Raw genomic sequence first — 18,379 nt, forward strand, 5'->3', positions numbered from 1 at the left:
GGCAGGTACACGGCGCTTCATGAGGAGGAGGAGGTGCGTCTTCGTCATTCCTCTCTGCGTTTTGTTCTTCTCTGACAGCCTTTTTTTTTTTTTTTTTTTTTTGCTTTCTGCATGTGTGACGGCCTCCGCCTCGTCCGCCTTTTCAGGCCCCTTCAAGCGAGACTACGAACGCGCTCTCCGCTCTCGCCGCTTCGCCGCCGACATTCCGTGACAGCGCGCGACGCTCGCTTTGTCTCGCCTGTTTGTCCGAAAATGCTTTCAATATGTATTTTGGGCAACGCTGATGTTTGCACAATTAGTCTTTGTGTCAGGTGAACACAAAAGGGAGCAGCAGGTCGAAACCTGGCCGGTCTGTTCCGATGCTCGGCGACTTTCTGACCTTAGAGAAGTCTTCCACGCGTTGAACTTTGCCGGCGTGCGCAAACGGAAAACATCCACGCACACGCGCATACTAGCGTAACATTAAATTAAGTACACCCACGCAATCCAATAACGATCCAGTACAAGAATAACAAAAAATGTTTCCTAACAAAGACAACTGCAGCATTCAGTCGTATTAAGAACTCTGCCAAAGATGAACAATGCCACATAGAAATTAGCTTAGCAGCTATTGTACCACATGTATTGTGCAGATGGCAGACTGATTTTCTACAAAAATGGCTGACGCTCCTGCAAAACACTCCACAAAGATGGCCGACACAAACCACAAAGAGGCCAGTGGGCTTGCAACACTTCCCACAAAGACTGCTGACGCAGCACTCCACTTTCCACAAAAATGGCTGACCGATTGCCTGCTAAGCACTCAACAAACATGGCTGACCTGAAGGAATACACTCCACAAACATGGAGGGCAAGCAGCAAAGCACATCACAAAAATGGCAGACTTGCTGTACGGAAAACACTCCACAAACATGGCTGACATGGTGCGACACATTCCGACACACTGCACGAACACGTAGCATCGCATTTCACAAAAATGGCCTTCACACTGGATGCAAAACACTCTACAAACCTGACTAGTGCATTGTAACACATTCCACAAAGATGGCTGCCTTGCTGCAACACACTCATTGGTCTCCCAATTGCTTGAAAAATGTGCTGAGTGGTTGCCTCCATGCCACAAACGTCGTGGAAAAAAAGTCAAGTGTGGTAATCACGAGTCGTTTCATGAGGCCCTCTTGAAAGGAAATTGTCAGACTTCTCACGTTAGAGGGGAGAGGGGGAAAAAAAGAGGGAATGTAATGTCATGCGCCTCAAAGGATGGAAAATTGGACGCGTTCCCATTCGCTTTCAGACCAGAAATGAGGAAGCAGAGAAGATCAGAAAAGAAAATGTTCACGCTAAACGAGGCTGCGAGTGAGAAAATGGTGTTCGTATTGGAGCTGTGATGCTAAACAACTCTCGCCACGACAAGGCATGTTGTTAGCGTGTCGGTTTGAATGTAGCTTGAAGACTAAACGAAAAGAAGCGACACTTAACCGAGGCTGCTAGTAAACAGTCAGCTTGTTGTTATTACCGGCATGTCAACTAGCATGTAGCTGTAACGGTACACAACACAAGCTAATGGTAAACAAGGAATTCAGTAAGATGCCAAAAAACAAGTTCATGCTAAACTAGACACTTTTTTATGTAGCTATAACGCTAAAGAACACAAAATAATGTTAAATAAGACGTATAGCAAGGCAAGTTTTGTTTTTTATGACTAGCTGTGATGCTGAACAACACAAGCTAATGCTAAACGAGGTCGCTACCAAAAATATGTTTTGCTAGCATGTGGACTAGCAACGAAGATGTAATGCTAATCAACACAAGGCAAAGCTAAATGAAGCTGATCGTAGCAACATGACAAGTGTCTGCCATCTTTGTGATTTATTTTAACCCCTCGGAATTTTGGCCCTGTTTATTAACGGGTATTATCACCTGTAACTTGTCAGCCAATCAGAGAAGGGCCTCCCCGAGCAGCAGACGAAGCAAAAAGGGTGGAGGAGATGGTGGGAAATAATCCCGTTATACTGTTTTACTCTAATTTGAAGATATTTCTTTAACCAGATTTTCCATCGGCGATATCACACAAAAAAATAAATTTCCCCAAAAAGGCCATTTTTCCCAGACAACTCAAGTTCTTCGGAAACAAAAATCCGATTTTCTAAATTCTTGGTGCGTTGTAGTCAAGTGGAATTGGCAATTCCAACCGGATTCAGGATTTTTGACAGACTGTTATATTTGGCAAATCTTGTCACGATGCTATCAGTATGTTGACTTGATTACAAGCTTCAATGCAATAAATGAATTAATGAATTAATTAAACAAACAAGCAAGCTAATGCTAAACAAGGCTGCTAAGTCAGATGAGGTCTGTTGTGTCGCTAGGACGCTAAATCCAACCTAAGCTAATGCTACAGCGGATAAGTAAATGAAGGGACTTTAGAATGACCTTATTTTGACTGATTTTTCAAAATGTCAGATTATTGACCGCATGAATAGAAGCGAAGGGATCATCTTAAAGGGCCGGCGCGGCGCAACACGATCCCGTAAAGCGCCGCCGTAAATCTCGTTCGGGCACATTCTGCTTCTGCAGAAGTCCAGATGTTGAAAAACAATTCATCAACGCGTGATCTGAAGAATTTTGATAGTGGAAAGGGGAGGATGAGCGGAATGAGCAGCAGGAAAAGAAAAAAGTCCAATTTAATCCTGTTGGGAATTTGTTCCTAAATGCAGAACAAACTGGCGGATATGCAGACGTTAAATCTTTTGTTACCAGCAGAGAGGCACCGAATCGAGAAGATCTTCTCGGATCACAAGTGGAACCTTTCAAGTCGAAAACCTCTTTTCCACTGTATTTAAGTACATTTTACAGGTACCTGTACTTTACTTATTTTCTGTTTGTTGGTTTGTTTGTTTTTCCCCATTCTGCCATGTTATCCAAATGGGTATATAATTGACAGTGAAAATGTGGTTTGAATTTTGTACATTTCAGAGACTATACCTGACTTTTACTTCAGGAGTTTAATCAGTAGTTCTACTTACAGAATCTGTACTTGCACTTAAGTACAGAGTGAGAGTACTTGTTCGGCTCCAGTGGATAAACCACTGCGGGTCGCTTGATGTTAGATATTAGATGCACGTCTCCAAATGGCAAAAATAAACACACAAGCTACATTTAGCATGAAGTATTTTCCTCCAGAGTCTCCACTTGGCTGCAGCAGCAGCCCTCAGTCTCCTCCAGGATGAAATGGGTCTCCTTACCGTTGCTCGTTATTTGTTGGAAACCCGCTCCGACTGATGCATTCAATACGGTGTTAGCTTACAGTTAGCGTGCGGTATTATACTCTACAGTTACCACTTGGCTGCAGTGGTCCACCGTCTCCTCTTGGATCCGTTGAGCAGATCCTCGTTCTCCAGCTTTGGTTCCTTGTTAGAATATCACTACGACCGATGCGTTCAATGTGCTGTGGATTTCGCAGTCTAGAAATGACAAAAACAAAGACGCACAGACAACATTAGCTTGCAGTATTATTCTGCACAGTCAACAATTGACCGCAGCGGCCCTAAGTCTCCTATCGGATTAAATGTCTGCTTGCATGGTGGTTGCCGTTTGTTAGCAAGTCTTTTGCTACGACTAATGCATTCAATGCGGCATGGTTTTTTCCAGCTTCCCGATGTACTAATCCAAGGGTCCCACAGTCTCCTCTTGGATAAAATATCTCATTACAAGGCTCTCATCCTGGATCCGTGAGTGATTTTTGCATTCCTTCCCCCGCCCCACGAAAAAAATAAATACAAATTAAAGCAAATCCTGCTAACATCCTCTTATAGTAGTATACTCCACAGTCTCCATTTTGCTGTGCCGTTTCCTCTCAGATAAAATGAGAATCTCTTTACGAGGCTCTTCTCCATGGCCGTTGCGTGCCCTTCAGAGTTTCCCGACGAGAACACAAAAATAAAACACACATGCTAACTTTAGCATACAGCTAGCTCACAGTATTAATTCTCCACAGTCTCCTCTGGGATAAAACGGTTCTCGTCACGAGGCTCTCTCGCTGCAGTCTGTTAGCGCGTCTCATCACGACGGATGCGTTCGACGCGGCGTGTTTTTGCAAGGTTCTTGACATTTTTAACAGGGAAAACCCCACCACCTGCTCCACCACCGGTCAAAGAATACAAATGACTTTCCCATTGGCGTACTCACACGGTATTTGGCGCTTGTGATGAGCTAAACGGAGAAAGCGAACGCTTTTTCACTAGTACTTTTCTTTAGGTGCTGTTATTTGGCGATGATTATTGACACACACACACACACACACACACACACACACACACACACCGCCGCTAAAGGGCCGAATAATCCCTTCACCTATTTGCACAGAGGACAGACGAGCAGGCCTCACCTTCAGGGTACTTACTACTTAACTCCTGTAGCCACTCGTTGAGTAATCACAGTAGTCGAGCTGCCTGCTAAGTACCTCAATGTGTATTTGTGTGTGTGTGTGTCATTATGTAGCAATGCAGGCCTCACAAGTAGACGACGGGGATGCCGCTGTCGTCGAGCAAATGCGCATCCACTGTCATTGACTTTTATTCACATCTGTATTGTATTCCCAATACTTCAGTAGACTTGTTTCGGTTCAACTCATTTTTAAAGGCAATTTTATGTTGTTGTTGTTTTGTTTGTTTGGTTTTGCTGGGGTTAATGTCTGTGCGTGGGTTTTTCATCCAAATAAGAGATTTTTGGCCAGCAAACAAAACAGGAGCAACCTGCAGCTTGAAACCAAAAAAAGTGCTCATGTCATTGCAGAAAATTGCAAACAATGTTTTTTTTTTTTTGTTTTTTTTTATATTTCCACGTCGACAAATGAGCAATAACTATTTCATCTTGTAATATACAGATAATGCCATTCAACAATTACACACAAAAAATGTTTAACCACTTGTCATTTTAATCCATTTTCTTTTTACAACATTGACATTGTTAATTAGTAGCGAAACCAATTATTGTGCTCACTCACATATGGGGAAAATTATAAATGCATAATTATTCTGGTCAAAAATGCTGCTGCCCGCCCAATTAAAAGATGGTGGTGATTAAAATGTTTATTATGATTCATTTGAATCCAAAAAAAAAATACAAATAATCATAACCTCACATGCATGGGCAGTTTACAACGCTCATTGTCCTTAAACTGAATTATGTATAAGAACAGCAGGTGTAAATGTGCTGTTCTTTTTAGGTTGAATGAATGGAGAGAATGGAGCTGCTGGGGAGGGGGGGGGGGGGGTTGACGTCACTGCACGGTGAGGGCGCGCAGCCCCAAGAAAAGCCACGAGCCGCCGCAGACGCTCCAAAGCAAACAATTGTATGTACCGTGTGGATTTTAACCGGGGCACGCGCATGGAGGAAGACTGAGCTTCGACTTTTTGTTTTTACAATTCTGCTGGGACACACCACAGGTGAGGACAAAAAAAACATAAACACATAGCCTCCATTTCAGACAACTCAATACTTTTACTTATTTTAGCCCGTTTTGGGGTTGTTTGAAAATGAGTGATGGAGGGGAGCATCTTGTCGGACATACGATCTTTGACGGTGGCTGGAGTCGAGCGTGCGCGTGCGTGAACCGGTCATCTACGTTCAAATTCATCTTCATTTACTCTTCGTCTTTTTTATTTGTTATTTTATCATCATATTGCTTCACCGTCAACCATCAAAGATATATATGTAACCTTTCGGGATGGCTTTTGTATCGTTGCACACAATTAAACAGACATTTAAAAAAAAAAAAAAAACTTTACAGACTAAAATTGGCGTCATTTTCACTAATTCCAACGTGTTTTTTTTTGTTTTTTTTCTCCAGGCAGCTGAATTATGGAACTCAATCTTTCCAAGAATGTCATCTCTTGCGTGGGTGCAGGTAACTCCAGAGTCCTTTCTTTATTGTTATAATTCGACGCAGGTGCACGAGTTGTCAGCAGCTTCAGAAAATTACGACATTTGTGTTGCTGGCAGGCGCAAACTAGAACGACGCGTAAATGTGACAAAAATGTCGAGCCAACGAGCTTTCATTTCAATTCTTGCTGCTGATGATGCATGCATTTGTCAATCTGCGGTTTCGAACACGTCCTGCTTAGTTTGCGTTTCAAAACAGAAGTATATTTTTGATAAACAAACATTAGCACTCGAAAGCAACTCAATGGATCCCAAGTTTGATTAGTACGATTTCAGATGCGCTTTTGGTGCACAAAACTGGATTTTATAGCAAAGAGCTGCCGCCTAAATGGAAGCCCGATAGAGAAAATCAATTCAAACTTCTTTATATATATGATTATATTATTTGCTGAAATGATACAAAATTGTTTCTGAGACTAAACGTTTCAACACAAATAACCGTTATGCAACAAACCTCAATATTAGTTTCTACACTTATTCCCGGAGGACACGAAAATGTTTCCACACACAACCTTAAATGAAATATGCAACACGGTATTAGTTGCTTCGAATAAAATGTTCTGGCATTTTTTGCAGCATTTCCCTCTTCACTTCCGGGCTCATTTTGAGCTTCTTGTCCGTCTTTTTCCACCTGCTGACAAAGCTTGTTTATAAATATATATATATATATATATATATATATATATATATATCTCTATCACCGAGGCAATAATCAGCTGTGTCCTTCTCCTGTTACGCGCCCGGCGGGCTCCACTTTCAGCCTCCTGCTCCTCGCTCTTGTTTTGCCCACTTTTTCATAACACGAGCGCCCTTTTATCATTAACGCGTTTATTTTCACTTCTCGGCCTGCGCGGAAAATACACTCGTCGTTTGCACGGAGCGCCGGCTGACCTTTAACCCGCCGGTGCCGGATGGAAAGGCTTTTTTTTTTTTTTTTTTTTTTTAAGCTATCCATCACACGCAAAGTGGGATGCGGGAGTGCGAGGACTGGAGGGAGGCTGACTATTTACATGAGCTCCCATCTATCAAGTCGGAATATCCACTGGAAAGAAAGGAAGGAGTTTAAAAAAAATAATAATAATAAAATAACACCCAAAAGTGCTGTAAATGTGACAGTACTCCCGCGAGGAGGCGTTAATTAGGCGATTAGTTAAGTGGAAGTGCTACTAAAACTCGTCAGCTGTCGCGTCAGGGTGCATTCAAGTGCAAAAAAAAAATACAAATAAATCTTATCTGTAATCTGCAGTTTACGGTCGATTGAACCGTGCGTAATTGCGCTTGATACGCAGCCAGCATTTTGAAGTGAGGAATCAGTTGCACCTGCATGTCCCACACGAAAAATAAGATTTACCCCAAAAAACTCTTTTTCGAGCTGATTGAGCCATAGTTTCCTTTTTACGCATCTGGATCACCCCAAAAAACTGCTACCATTAGCCTTTAAATCCGAATTTAAAAAAAAAAAATAGTCTCGAGAGATTAATCCGAAATGAGAAATGTAACACGTGATGCAGATGTATTGGGAAAGGTTTTGGAAGGGGCGCAAAGTGATTATTGGCAGCTTGTCCTGCTCCGGTCCGACTGCATGGGATCTCATGTCGCAAAAAAACAAACTAACAAAACAAAACAAAACAAAAACATCTGACAAGAGGAAACGTGGCGCCGATGACAATCACGTTGATTTGACACACTCACACGCGCACACGCGCACACTAGTCTGGTGGTGTTGAATACGAGGCGCATGGTGCGTTCAAAGACCGCTCTGTCAAATGCGGCCTAATGATAGAATTCAAATGAGAAGCACAGGACATGCAATTATGAAGTAGCAAATATATTAAAAAGGCGATTGATAGAGGCATGATGCATTCAATGTCATCAGAAAATTCCATTTTACTTGCTTGATTCGCAGTCAAAAGAGCACTAAATATTTGTAATTGACAGGAAACTAGATGATATGAAGTGTTCAGTGACACTTGGATAGGATTGGTATGCATTCAAAAGTGTAGGCTAGGTGAAAATGTATTCTTTAATTAAAAAGGCCACTTTTTGCTCATCTGGAGATTAGCATAATTTCTCGTGTCTAAAGCGCACTCCCAGTTGACCTCAAAATTCGGGAAAACCCTTCAGCATATATATAATGCATTTTTACAATCCATGATTTTGCTTCCACCCATATGATCAAAACATGAAGTATTATCTGTATTTTGTTAGGGTTTTTTTCCCCAAATTATTCTGAAGTTAAGCCTTTTATTTGAACACATACTTTCTTTCTATTTACTTGCTCTTACGTAGAAATTCACAGCCCTACTTTTGTTTAGTAAATGAAAAAACACACAGTTGTGCTCATATGTTTGATTACCCAGGCAGAATTTGTAAGTTTTGTACAATTCTTTTAAGAAAACATGAAGGACCAGGCGAAACACATTTAATTTGAATGGAATTCAAATTAAACTGTCAAGCATTTCAGAAAAGCATTATCATTGAACAAAACATAACCATAAAGAAAAATTATTGTTGTTGTTCAGTCAGTCGTATTAAAAGAAACAATTTCACAAATTCTACCTGGGTATGTAAACTTATGACTACAATTGTACATATATGCAGTCATATGTGCCCCTGTCATATTGGAATGAAAGGGTCGTCTACACCTTTTTCATAACCTCTAGGTGGCATACTAGAATGAAAGCGTGCAACTTTTTCATAACCTCTAGGGGGCGGTGGCATAGTGGAATGAAAGTGTACAGCATTTCATAACCTCTAGATGGCGGCGTACATTTCTAAAATGTGAAAGTCTTTTTCATTTTCTCCTATAGCCATGTATAATGCGCACTACTGACTTGACATTTTTTTGGGGTTAAAAAAAAAAAAAAAACGCTATTATATACGAGAAATTATGGTACATGGTGGTGGTACGTTCAATGACTGGTAGATGAAATTGGACCTTTTATATGTTAGAGCAGGTCAAATGAGAGGCCAGGTGGAAATGATGCATTTAGTGACCGTTCTGATACACAAGCTCAGAGCTGGCATTACATGAAAAGTCACAAGTCGCGGTGAGTTCAATGTCGTAACAAAAAGTAGAAGATGGAGTCAGATCAAATTGGTGGTAATGTTGCATTCAAGACCAGTCAAAATTGGAACTATTCAAGCTCAAACCCGCAGGTCACGATGAGTTCAACGTAGTAGTAAAAACACACCGGCTGAAGCTGCATTAAAGGACGGCTCGATAGAAACCCCCAAAAGTACAAGGAATAAACAAACGGCCAAGAGAAGAAACAGATCATATGGAAATGATGCATTCAGTGACCCTTGAGTCAAATTGGATAGATCCATGCTCAAACTAGCCGCAGGTCACAATGAGTTCAAAGTAGTAATAAAAAGCAGTAAAAACAAGATCGTCCGATAAAATTGGACATTTTCACTGTCAAAACGGATGAAACTTCAATATAGAAACAAGAACATACGGAAATGTCGCATCCCGTGGCCATTCGAGAGAATTGGATATATAAGACGAAACCTATAGAACTACATATAAAACGCAGCAAGTGACGGTGAGTTCAATGTACCGTAGTCATAAAAAGACGCATAACTACACAAAGAGGGGCATTCAAGGAGGGCGAGATAAAATTGTCAAAACTACAAAGAAAACAACAACCAAGGTCATGTGGAAATGTTGCATTCAGTGACAGTTCAATAAAACTGGATATATCCAAGCTCAAAGATGGGATTACTGATGAAAACAGCAGGTCACAAGGAGTTCAATGGAGTCATAAAAAGTAGTAAAAACAAGATCTGAGGAGGTGCATTCAACGACCGCTCAATACAATTGGACATGTACACTGTCAAAACTAGGTAATGATGGGTTCAGTGACCGTAATAAAATTGGACATCAACTCAATAATGCGTTCAAGCCAAATTGAGTTTAAATCTTAAGTAGCTTGAATAGGATGCATTCAAGGACTCTTCGATAAAACTGGTCATTCTGACGTCAAAACCAGAGGTCACGAGGTAATCAATATATAAACAACACCACACCAATTGGGCTACAGGGCTGCATTCAAGTACAGTGGGACAAAAGCCGAGCCGGTAGTGATGCCATGATTGGCATGAGGAAGCGTTGCGTTCAAGCACAGCTCGATTGGACGTGCGAGTGACTAATGTGGGGAAAATAAACACTCGATGCTCATCTCAAATGGGATGTGGAAGTGGTGCTTTCAAAGACAGTTTGATCAAATTTGACATCAACAACACGTCCCAGTCAAACGGTATCGTGAAAAAAGTATAAAGTATAGTGAAACAAAAATGATTTGAGTATTCCTGAAAAATCTATTATATGATAGTGGTGCATTCATTAAAACCGGATTTGTCGTCACTTGGATGTAAATATGAAAATACACGCGTACAACATTTACATCAAAATGTATAAGTTATATTACAGGATTGATTTTACCATTACAAACTCCCCCCCCCCCCCCCCCAAAAAAAAAGAAAAGTGGTGCGTTCGCTAAAATTGGACATTTGTGCATTTGGATGTCAACATTAAAGAAGGCAAATCACACAACACTTGAACGTGTATATTTAAAAATCTTGTCGCTATTGATAGCATTAAAACGGTTTTCCTGAAAATAGGCGAGTGATGCATTCGCGAAAACTGGACATTTGGGCACTTAAATGTAAACACCAAAAAGGCATGGCACGACACTTGAATTAACATTGACAGTACGACCTATATTATAGAATTTGTATGCGATTATTTTTTTTATTTTCAGTTTTGCTGAAAAATGAAAGTTTATGAAGACAGATCAAAACAACACGAATTAACATGGTCAATATGTCTCTATTATAGAATTCATTTAAACTATATGATCTTTAAAACAGTTTCCCCCCCCCCCCCCCCCCCAAAAAATAAAAATATGGACAAGTGATGCGTTCAAGGACGGCTAAATATAATTGGGAAAAAATGATACCCTTGACCCTGTTGTTATTGGACTTGTTGGACATAAAAGTCAACTCGGGAGGCGATCACGTGTACACCAGCTATTATGATGCGTTTTCTTTCCATTCATCGGCTCGGGAAACACAAACCGTTTGGATGGCAAATGTTTGCTCAGCTCAGCACACACGCACGCACGCACATATATAGACGGCGTGGCGTGGGTGCGCCATTGCTGTGCACGCATTACAAACATGCCTGCACTGACCAAGAAAATCGCATTGCATCGGAATGACGACGTTTCTCATGTGGATTCTGCGGGTGAAGCCACATTTTCAAAAAACAAAACACAACAAAAGAAAAAACGTTGTCAATCCGAGATGTGGTGCGGGAGTGTTTTTGTTCCACGTCACTTTCTTGAAAAAAAAAAAAAAAAAGTTGCTGATATGCGCGTTGCGGACTTTTCGGTCTAGTCTGGTGACGTCACTCGCTGGGGCAGGCTCAAACGTGGGCGGGGTCTGCGTGACTGGTCCCACGCAAGCATTCCGAGCTCGACCTTCTCCTCCTTCACTGTGGTCGCGACTCGCGTGGAAGGAGCTGGCGAGAAGGGACGACCGCCAGATTTTTTTTAAATATATTTTTGAAGGACTAGTAGCGGACCTTTTCTCTCTCCTCCCCTCCCATGTCGCCACGCGTGTCCGCTTCGGCGTGGACTCCTCCGCGCGTGGCTTCTTCGGACCCACGCACAGCTTATGCCTCGCGGGACTGACCGGTCTGCATCCCTCCCGCTTGTCGTCTCCCCTCCAAGGTGTCATGAATTTGGAGCGACTCTCCGAGGCCGCCGTCGCAGCGCGAGCCCACGCGAATCCTCCTCCTCTTCCTCCTCCTCCTCCTCCTCCTCCTCAGGCGTCACGCGACGCGGGCCCCGCGTTCCACTTGCAGCCCCGAAGCTCCAACATCAACACGACCGCTCGTGGGGGGACTTTGGAGCACTCGAGCAGCGAGTCTTCGGACGCGGAGTTGGCAGGTACGCCAGGGGGTGGGGGGGGGGGGGGGGGACGCGGGTCCCACTTTGCGTGCGCAAAAATTTGCAAACGGGAACTTGTTGGACGCGACACATTCGGGGAACGTTTTCAGACTTCAACTCAAGAAAAATGATCTGCGTTCATCTCGAACCGACGTTTTAACTGCATTGAATATAAACCAGTAAATCAATATAACCGGAGCAAACTATGGTGGTGGGAAATGTGCTTTAAAAGATCTTTTAAATACACTTTTGCGCGGTTGGAGGACAGATTTGGAGCTCGTAAACAAAAACAAAATATATGTATAAAGTATATTGTCAAATGTTTTCATTTAAGGGGCACATAAGAGTAACATTCAGTTAATTTTGGGGTGTGCGTAAAAGAGTGGAAATGAACATTTTTAGGACTTTTTACTATATAACAGCATTCATCAGAAACTGTTGCTGGATAAGAAAATGTTTATCAAAATAAAATAAAAATTAAAAAACACCCTCACGTGCTCATAATGTGTAATACACATTTGGCCTCAGTTTCCATATCGCATGGACCTTAAAAGATTCTTGTCAAATGCTTTAAGGGTATTTAAGTACATTTTGGCAGATCTTCATATGAAAACGTACAATCCAAATATGAAAATATCAAAGTGTCCGTGAGCATTTCGTAAGGAACAGTCATGTGGGTTGTTTTCCCACCACCTTAAAAACTACAAATAATAATGCACTGTATGTGGATCCATTCATACAAAAACAGTCATTTTTATTGCAGTTTTTTTAACCAAAGTAAAAAGAAACTACATTTAAAATCAATGTAATAATATATTTAAAATATATATATTTTTTAAATCAATATGCAATGATAGCTGTATTTATTTTTATTCTTAAAAGTGGTGTGGGATTAATTTCTGCATGTGTGATTAACATTTGAATGTTTTGACAGTGGAGCCATTTTAGAATTCATTTGTCATTATTTTTCCCAACCAGTCATAAAAAAAATAATAATAATCAACAAATACAAGTAAAAAACGTTACAGTGCACTATTAAACAATTTCTACAAAAAATAATTGTTTTAAAAAAGCTATTCCCTGTACATTTTTAAACAGAACCATTGAACAGAAAACTGATCTGTTTTTTTTTTTTTAAAGATCACATTAAATTCAACTAAACCCCCCCCCCCCCCAAAAAAAAAGTTAAAATATTTGTATAGTTTTGTTTTTTGATGTAAAGGAGTAAGTAACCTTTGCATGTGTTGACAGAAAATAGTGCTATACTAGTAAATTTGTAATGAATTCGCTCTATTTGTTTGTATGGCGAGGATGAGTATTATTCCCTCTTTTTTGGGGGGGGGGGGGAGATTAACCTTTGCATGTGTTGCTACTCGAGTTTAATGAGGCGATCTTGTCAGGACTCCAACTCCAGACAGACAGACAGACAGACAGACAGATAGCAGTTGCAAGATAACAACTGCAGGTTGTAAAAAAAAAAAAAAAAATGACAAATTTTTTTTAAAGTTACATAGACGCCAAATAGCCAACGTGGCACGATTGTTGTATAATGGCGTTCGTCGTGTCGCGCTTGCAGCAGAGAAGGAGCGAGGCCGCTGCGGCGCCGGCGGAGGCGGAGGCGCGGACGTGCGGAGCGACGAGGCGGGCGCGGACGACCCCAAGAAGAAGAAGCAGCGGCGGCAGCGCACGCACTTCACCAGCCAGCAGCTGCAGGAGCTCGAGGCCACCTTCCAGCGGAACCGCTACCCGGACATGAGCACCCGGGAGGAGATCGCCGTGTGGACCAACCTCACCGAGGCCAGAGTGCGGGTGAGCGGCCGGCTATTTACCGGACAAGTGCGCTCGTTTATCCATTGAAAAAAAAGTATTTAAAAAATAATAATAATACACATTTTAAAATACGTATATCAGCCAAAAAATGTAAAAAAAAATAAATAAAAAATTGGGGCAAGTGCGTGCAAAAAACGTGAACATTTATTAGCATCATCATCATCACATGTTGAAAATATTGCATGACCTAAAAACGTTGGAGGTGGCTGGAAGTGTTGAGAATGACACCATTTCGAGGAATATTTACTACAACATGCATCATAACCCCAGTTAAAAAGATATATTTTTTTTATTTCTTTATTACATATTTTACGTCGTTTTCCTATAAATTTATAGTAAGGCTCTGTTTAAAAAAAAAAAAAAAACGATGTGAAAGTGCTTTAACAGTCATTTAAATGCAATTGGCAGTTTTTAGGGAAGCAAACAACAAAATCTTGAATTATTATTGTCACACGTATTATTTTATTTGTATTTTACTTGGTCTGAGTGGCGTAAAACTTTTCGAGGGGACGTTTTCGGCAATATTTACTATTCATAATACAGTAAAGAGCATTCATAATCCTTCCTAACGCTTCACTGTAAATAAATTAGCTAAACGTTTGTCTCTCTCGCAGATCTATAAAAAAAAAAAAAAAAAAAAAAAAACTTTTATGACATTCACACCCAATAAAAAGAGTGGGAGGCGTGCTGAAATTATTATTATTAATACAAATGGCAACTGTTAATGTGCCAACACTGAGCGGTCACTTTATTAGGTACGTTACATCACGAAGGCGCCTTTGTTGCCATGGAGATCAAGTATGTCATAAAATATCATCGCTACTGTCACACTGACACAGTTAGGATATTTCAAAGTATGTATATATTCCTGCATGGAGCATAAAAATCAAAATAAAATTAAAAAAAATACACATGCACGAATGTCATCATATTTCACTTCTTCCCTAAACATTTGGGGTTTATCTGACATTGCGCCGTTTTAAAGGAGTCATTACGTCATCACAAAGAGACAAGGTTCTGCGAAATAATGAAAAATGAACGCTTCGAGAATGGACTTACTTTGCATTTCTATTTTAAGCTTTACACTTACGCTTGTTTAATTAAAAGGGGATCACACACGATATTTTTACGAGTTTTAAATTGACAGCAGCTGGAGGTGAAAAAATTAAAAAAATGTAAAAAAAAAAGTGGACAACGCAGCTATATTTCAATCGCGGGACTTTGTATTCTTCTTCTTTTTTTCTCCACAATAAGCCACAATTGTGTTTGTGCAGCCAGTTGGAAAATATACTGGCATTGTTTTAAACGACTTCAGCCTGCCTGATTCTATTGGCCAAAAAAAAAAAAAAAAAGTAATATATTGGCATGTTAGTTTTACAATGGCCCATTAGTTACAATAAAAGGAGTTTTCTGACCTATTCCAGATTTTCTTTTTCCACGGCAAAGAAATGATTGTGTTTTGCTTGCCCTAATGAATTGCTGATGGTGACATATGCTAATGTTGTGTTGCTGATTTATCGGTTAGGGGGAGAAAAAAAAAAAAAAAAAGTTTGAAAAATTGCACAGCTGCATTTCAATCACACGTCAAACTGGGCGGGAAATAAATTCAGAAATTTGTTTTATTTATTTGCAGTCAGGATTAAAGTTGCTTTCAATAGATGTAAATTAAGGTGCAGTAATGCCATTTCATTTGAAATATTGTGTAGAATTATGTACCTTGACATTTTTATTGTAATTGACATTGAATGTTACACACAAGCATTAAATATATTTATGCTTATAAATCAGTTGATTCAGTTTGGACAATTTAAAGGACGTTTATCAACTCATTTAAAGGTTTTAAGAAATGTAAAATGTGTATCAAAACTTCCGTATTTATTGCATTTTAAATGTAAGCTAAAATAAAATATACATTTAAATAGATTTTCTTTAAAAACATTATCTAACGTTTAATAGTGTCAAACTATGAAAATAAAATGTTTAAATGTGGATTTTTCAAAAAGAGCAATATTTGTCCTGACGGTCGGGGTGTGAGAGATCACAATATTAGGTACAGCAATCGAATAGGATTTGGCAAGCGCTGCATCACAAACAACAACATTATAATAATAATATTAATAATAATAATAATAATAGGAGAATGCTCAGATGTGGTTTCAAAACGTTTGTAATCATGCGAGCCTCATGTGCGGTTCTAACCCACATTTTAAACCGCTCAGAAAAGTGCAAGCGTGCAACAAGAACACAAACAATAAACGGATGTGACTGTCAATCAAAAAAAGTGAGCAATTATTATTTGTTGTTAAAAAAAAAAAAAGCAGATTGACACTACATTGGCTGGTGTACCTAATAAAGTGAAAAACGGGCATTTTGGGTACACAAAGGTAGCATAATTGTACTTTTTGAGTGTATGCATGCATACTGAATACTTTTTTGAAAGTAGCAGGTGTTTTTGTCGGTGTACCTAATAAAGTGACAAAAGCCCATTTTGGGGTATGCGCTTTTTAGAGGTCGCATAATTCCACATTTTGAGGGCATGTTTATTAATATATACACAGGTGTTTTTTTTTTTTTTTTTTTAAAGGTAGCTCATGTACCTAATAAAGTGACAACTGATTTATGTACACTACGAGTCAAAACTTGGCACTGGCATGACTTTTTTTTTTTTTTAAAGATAGGATGCGTTTGCAGGTGTACCATAAAGTAAAGTAACAAATGAGAATGTTGTATTTTTAGGGGGGCCATATATGCGTGGGTATATATTTTTTCTCTCCAAAAGGTAGCACGTGTGTATTTGCAGGTGAACCTAATAAGGTGGCAATTAGCCATTTTGGGTATATGCGGGGTGTCCCTAATAATTAGGTTATCAAGTGACTAACTGGACAATTTGGAGCGCGCGCACACACACACACACACACACACACACACACGTATCTATCAATCTATATATGTATATGCACGTATAGATTTGAATAGCGACGGAATGTTTGATTGTGCGCAGGTTTGGTTCAAGAACCGCCGCGCCAAGTGGCGCAAGCGCGAGCGTAACCAGCAGATGGACTTGTGCAAGAACACGTACCTGCCGCAGTTCAGCGGCCTCATGCAGCCCTACGACGACATGTACCCGGCGGCGGCGGCGGCGGCCGCCTACACCTACAACAACTGGACCAACAAGGGCCTGCACGGCCCGGCGCCGCTGGCCACCAAGAACTTCCCCTTCTTCAACTCCATGAGCCCGCTCACCACGCAGTCCATGTTCTCGTCGTCGCCCGCCTGCGCCTCCATCTCCGGCATGAGCATGCAGGCGGCGTCCGCCGGCATGGCGCACTCGGGGGTGCCGGCCGTGGGCGCCCCGGGCCTCAACAACATCGGCGGCTCGGGCCTCAACGGCGGCATGTCGTCCGCGGCGTGCCCGTACGGAGCGCCGGGCTCGCCGTACGGCGTGTACCGGGAGACGTGCAACCCGGCCGGCCTGGCCACGCTCAGACTCAAGTCCAAACAGCACCACCCGGCGTTCGGCTACGGCCTGCAGAGTCCCGGATCCGGCCTCAACGCCTGCCAGTACAACAGCTGACCCCACGGGCGGGGCCGAACTGCGCCCGACGCAACTCGACTGGATTAGGGGCGATCGTGCGGGTTTCGCGTTTACCGGCGCACCGCAACTCCTGTGCGTTTTGACGTCTTTCTCTTTGTTTAATTACAGCGAATTTTAGGGAGGGGAGGGAAAAAAACAAACAAACAAAAAAACAAAAAAAAATCCAAAAAAGAAATAAAAGATGAAGACTTGTTACGCTGTACATACAGCACATGTAAATATTTACAAACTTATACAATATTGGTCTTTTTGTGCTTGCTTGCTCGCTTTAGAGGACTTCAAAATGTTTCAATTTCAACGGAAGAAAATATAGCGTATATTGTGCATAGACAAACTTACGTGTGTTTCTTCATTGTGTGTGTGTATCCCCCCAAAAAAACAAAAAAAAACTTTTCATGCGATGTGCGCAATTCGCAGTTTTTGTGTTTTGCTTGAATAAAGTGCAGCGAAAACAGGAGAAACGTTCAAGAATCAACCCAAATCAGATCTTTTAAAATATATTCAATTTCCCCATATACATTCATTTTTAGTTTTGCACTTGAAATTTGCAGTAAACTAAGACACTTCCAATAAATAAATACATAAATAATACGCCGAGGTTCGCAATTTCCCAGGCGCTGCGAAAGTAATGTAATCAATAAGCGATTGATATGAGGCGCCTATCAGCAGCAGACTGATATCGATGACGTCGACTGTGTGTTTTAGCTGATAACAACGTGGAAGTTGGGGTTAGCCACTTATAATAAAAATGTGACTGGATGCTCATTACAGGCTTTATGATTGAAAGGAAATGCCAATATTTCTTTTTATTTACGTCGGATTCATATCTAGGCTTCAGAGTGATGTCCCCCCCCCCCCCCCCCCCGCAAAAAAATAGGACTACATTGTGTATTTTTATTTTCTTTTGTAATTATGAATGGAGCGCAACAGGAAAATGTAAACTGCATACGTTTTTTTCCCATTTCATTTTAATTGCTTAAAGCACTAAATATTTGGGGGAAATATTGGATTTCCCCCCCCCAATGGGGACTTTTAGATTTTGCATTTTGGGGGG

The 18,379-nt window shown here is 40.9% G+C and overlaps 1 protein-coding gene and 1 long non-coding RNA gene across 4 annotated transcripts in view; one reads left to right on the forward strand and one right to left on the reverse strand.

The window, feature by feature from the left end:
* The window catches only part of LOC133467475 (uncharacterized), a 59,207-nt gene that overhangs the window by 38,253 nt on the left and 2,575 nt on the right, over positions 1 to 18,379 (reverse strand). For both annotated transcript variants that reach the window (XR_009785231.1, XR_009785230.1), the window contains exon 2: positions 3,340 to 3,464. This is a non-coding gene — a long non-coding RNA (uncharacterized LOC133467475). The remainder of the gene's footprint in view (positions 1 to 3,339; positions 3,465 to 18,379) is intronic.
* On the forward strand, positions 5,358 to 17,659 carry pitx1 (paired-like homeodomain 1). 2 transcript variants are annotated; one of them, XM_061752380.1, is made up of 5 exons: positions 5,358 to 5,447; positions 5,852 to 5,908; positions 11,682 to 11,900; positions 13,477 to 13,709; positions 16,732 to 17,659. In XM_061752380.1, the coding sequence occupies exons 2-5, from the start codon at positions 5,863 to 5,865 to the stop codon at positions 17,302 to 17,304; spliced, it is 1,071 nt and encodes a 356-aa protein (XP_061608364.1). In that variant the 5' UTR covers positions 5,358 to 5,447; positions 5,852 to 5,862; the 3' UTR covers positions 17,305 to 17,659. The 2 variants fall into 2 exon arrangements, with proteins under 2 accessions (XP_061608364.1, XP_061608365.1); XM_061752381.1 differs by lacking the exon at positions 5,358 to 5,447 and having other exon boundaries at positions 13,480 to 13,709.

This window comes from Phyllopteryx taeniolatus, chromosome 17, assembly GCF_024500385.1.
Source record: "Phyllopteryx taeniolatus isolate TA_2022b chromosome 17, UOR_Ptae_1.2, whole genome shotgun sequence".
NCBI classification, from domain to species: Eukaryota; Metazoa; Chordata; class Actinopteri; order Syngnathiformes; family Syngnathidae; genus Phyllopteryx; species Phyllopteryx taeniolatus.

Coding starts and splice junctions, on each gene's coding strand:
- pitx1 (XM_061752380.1), top strand. CDS start 5,863: ATGGAACTCAATCTTTCCAAGAATGTCATCTCTTGCGTGGGTGCAG. Junction 11,901..13,476: donor TTCGGACGCGGAGTTGGCAG/GTACGCCAGGGG, acceptor TCGCGCTTGCAG/CAGAGAAGGAGCGAGGCCGC. Junction 13,710..16,731: donor TCACCGAGGCCAGAGTGCGG/GTGAGCGGCCGG, acceptor GATTGTGCGCAG/GTTTGGTTCAAGAACCGCCG.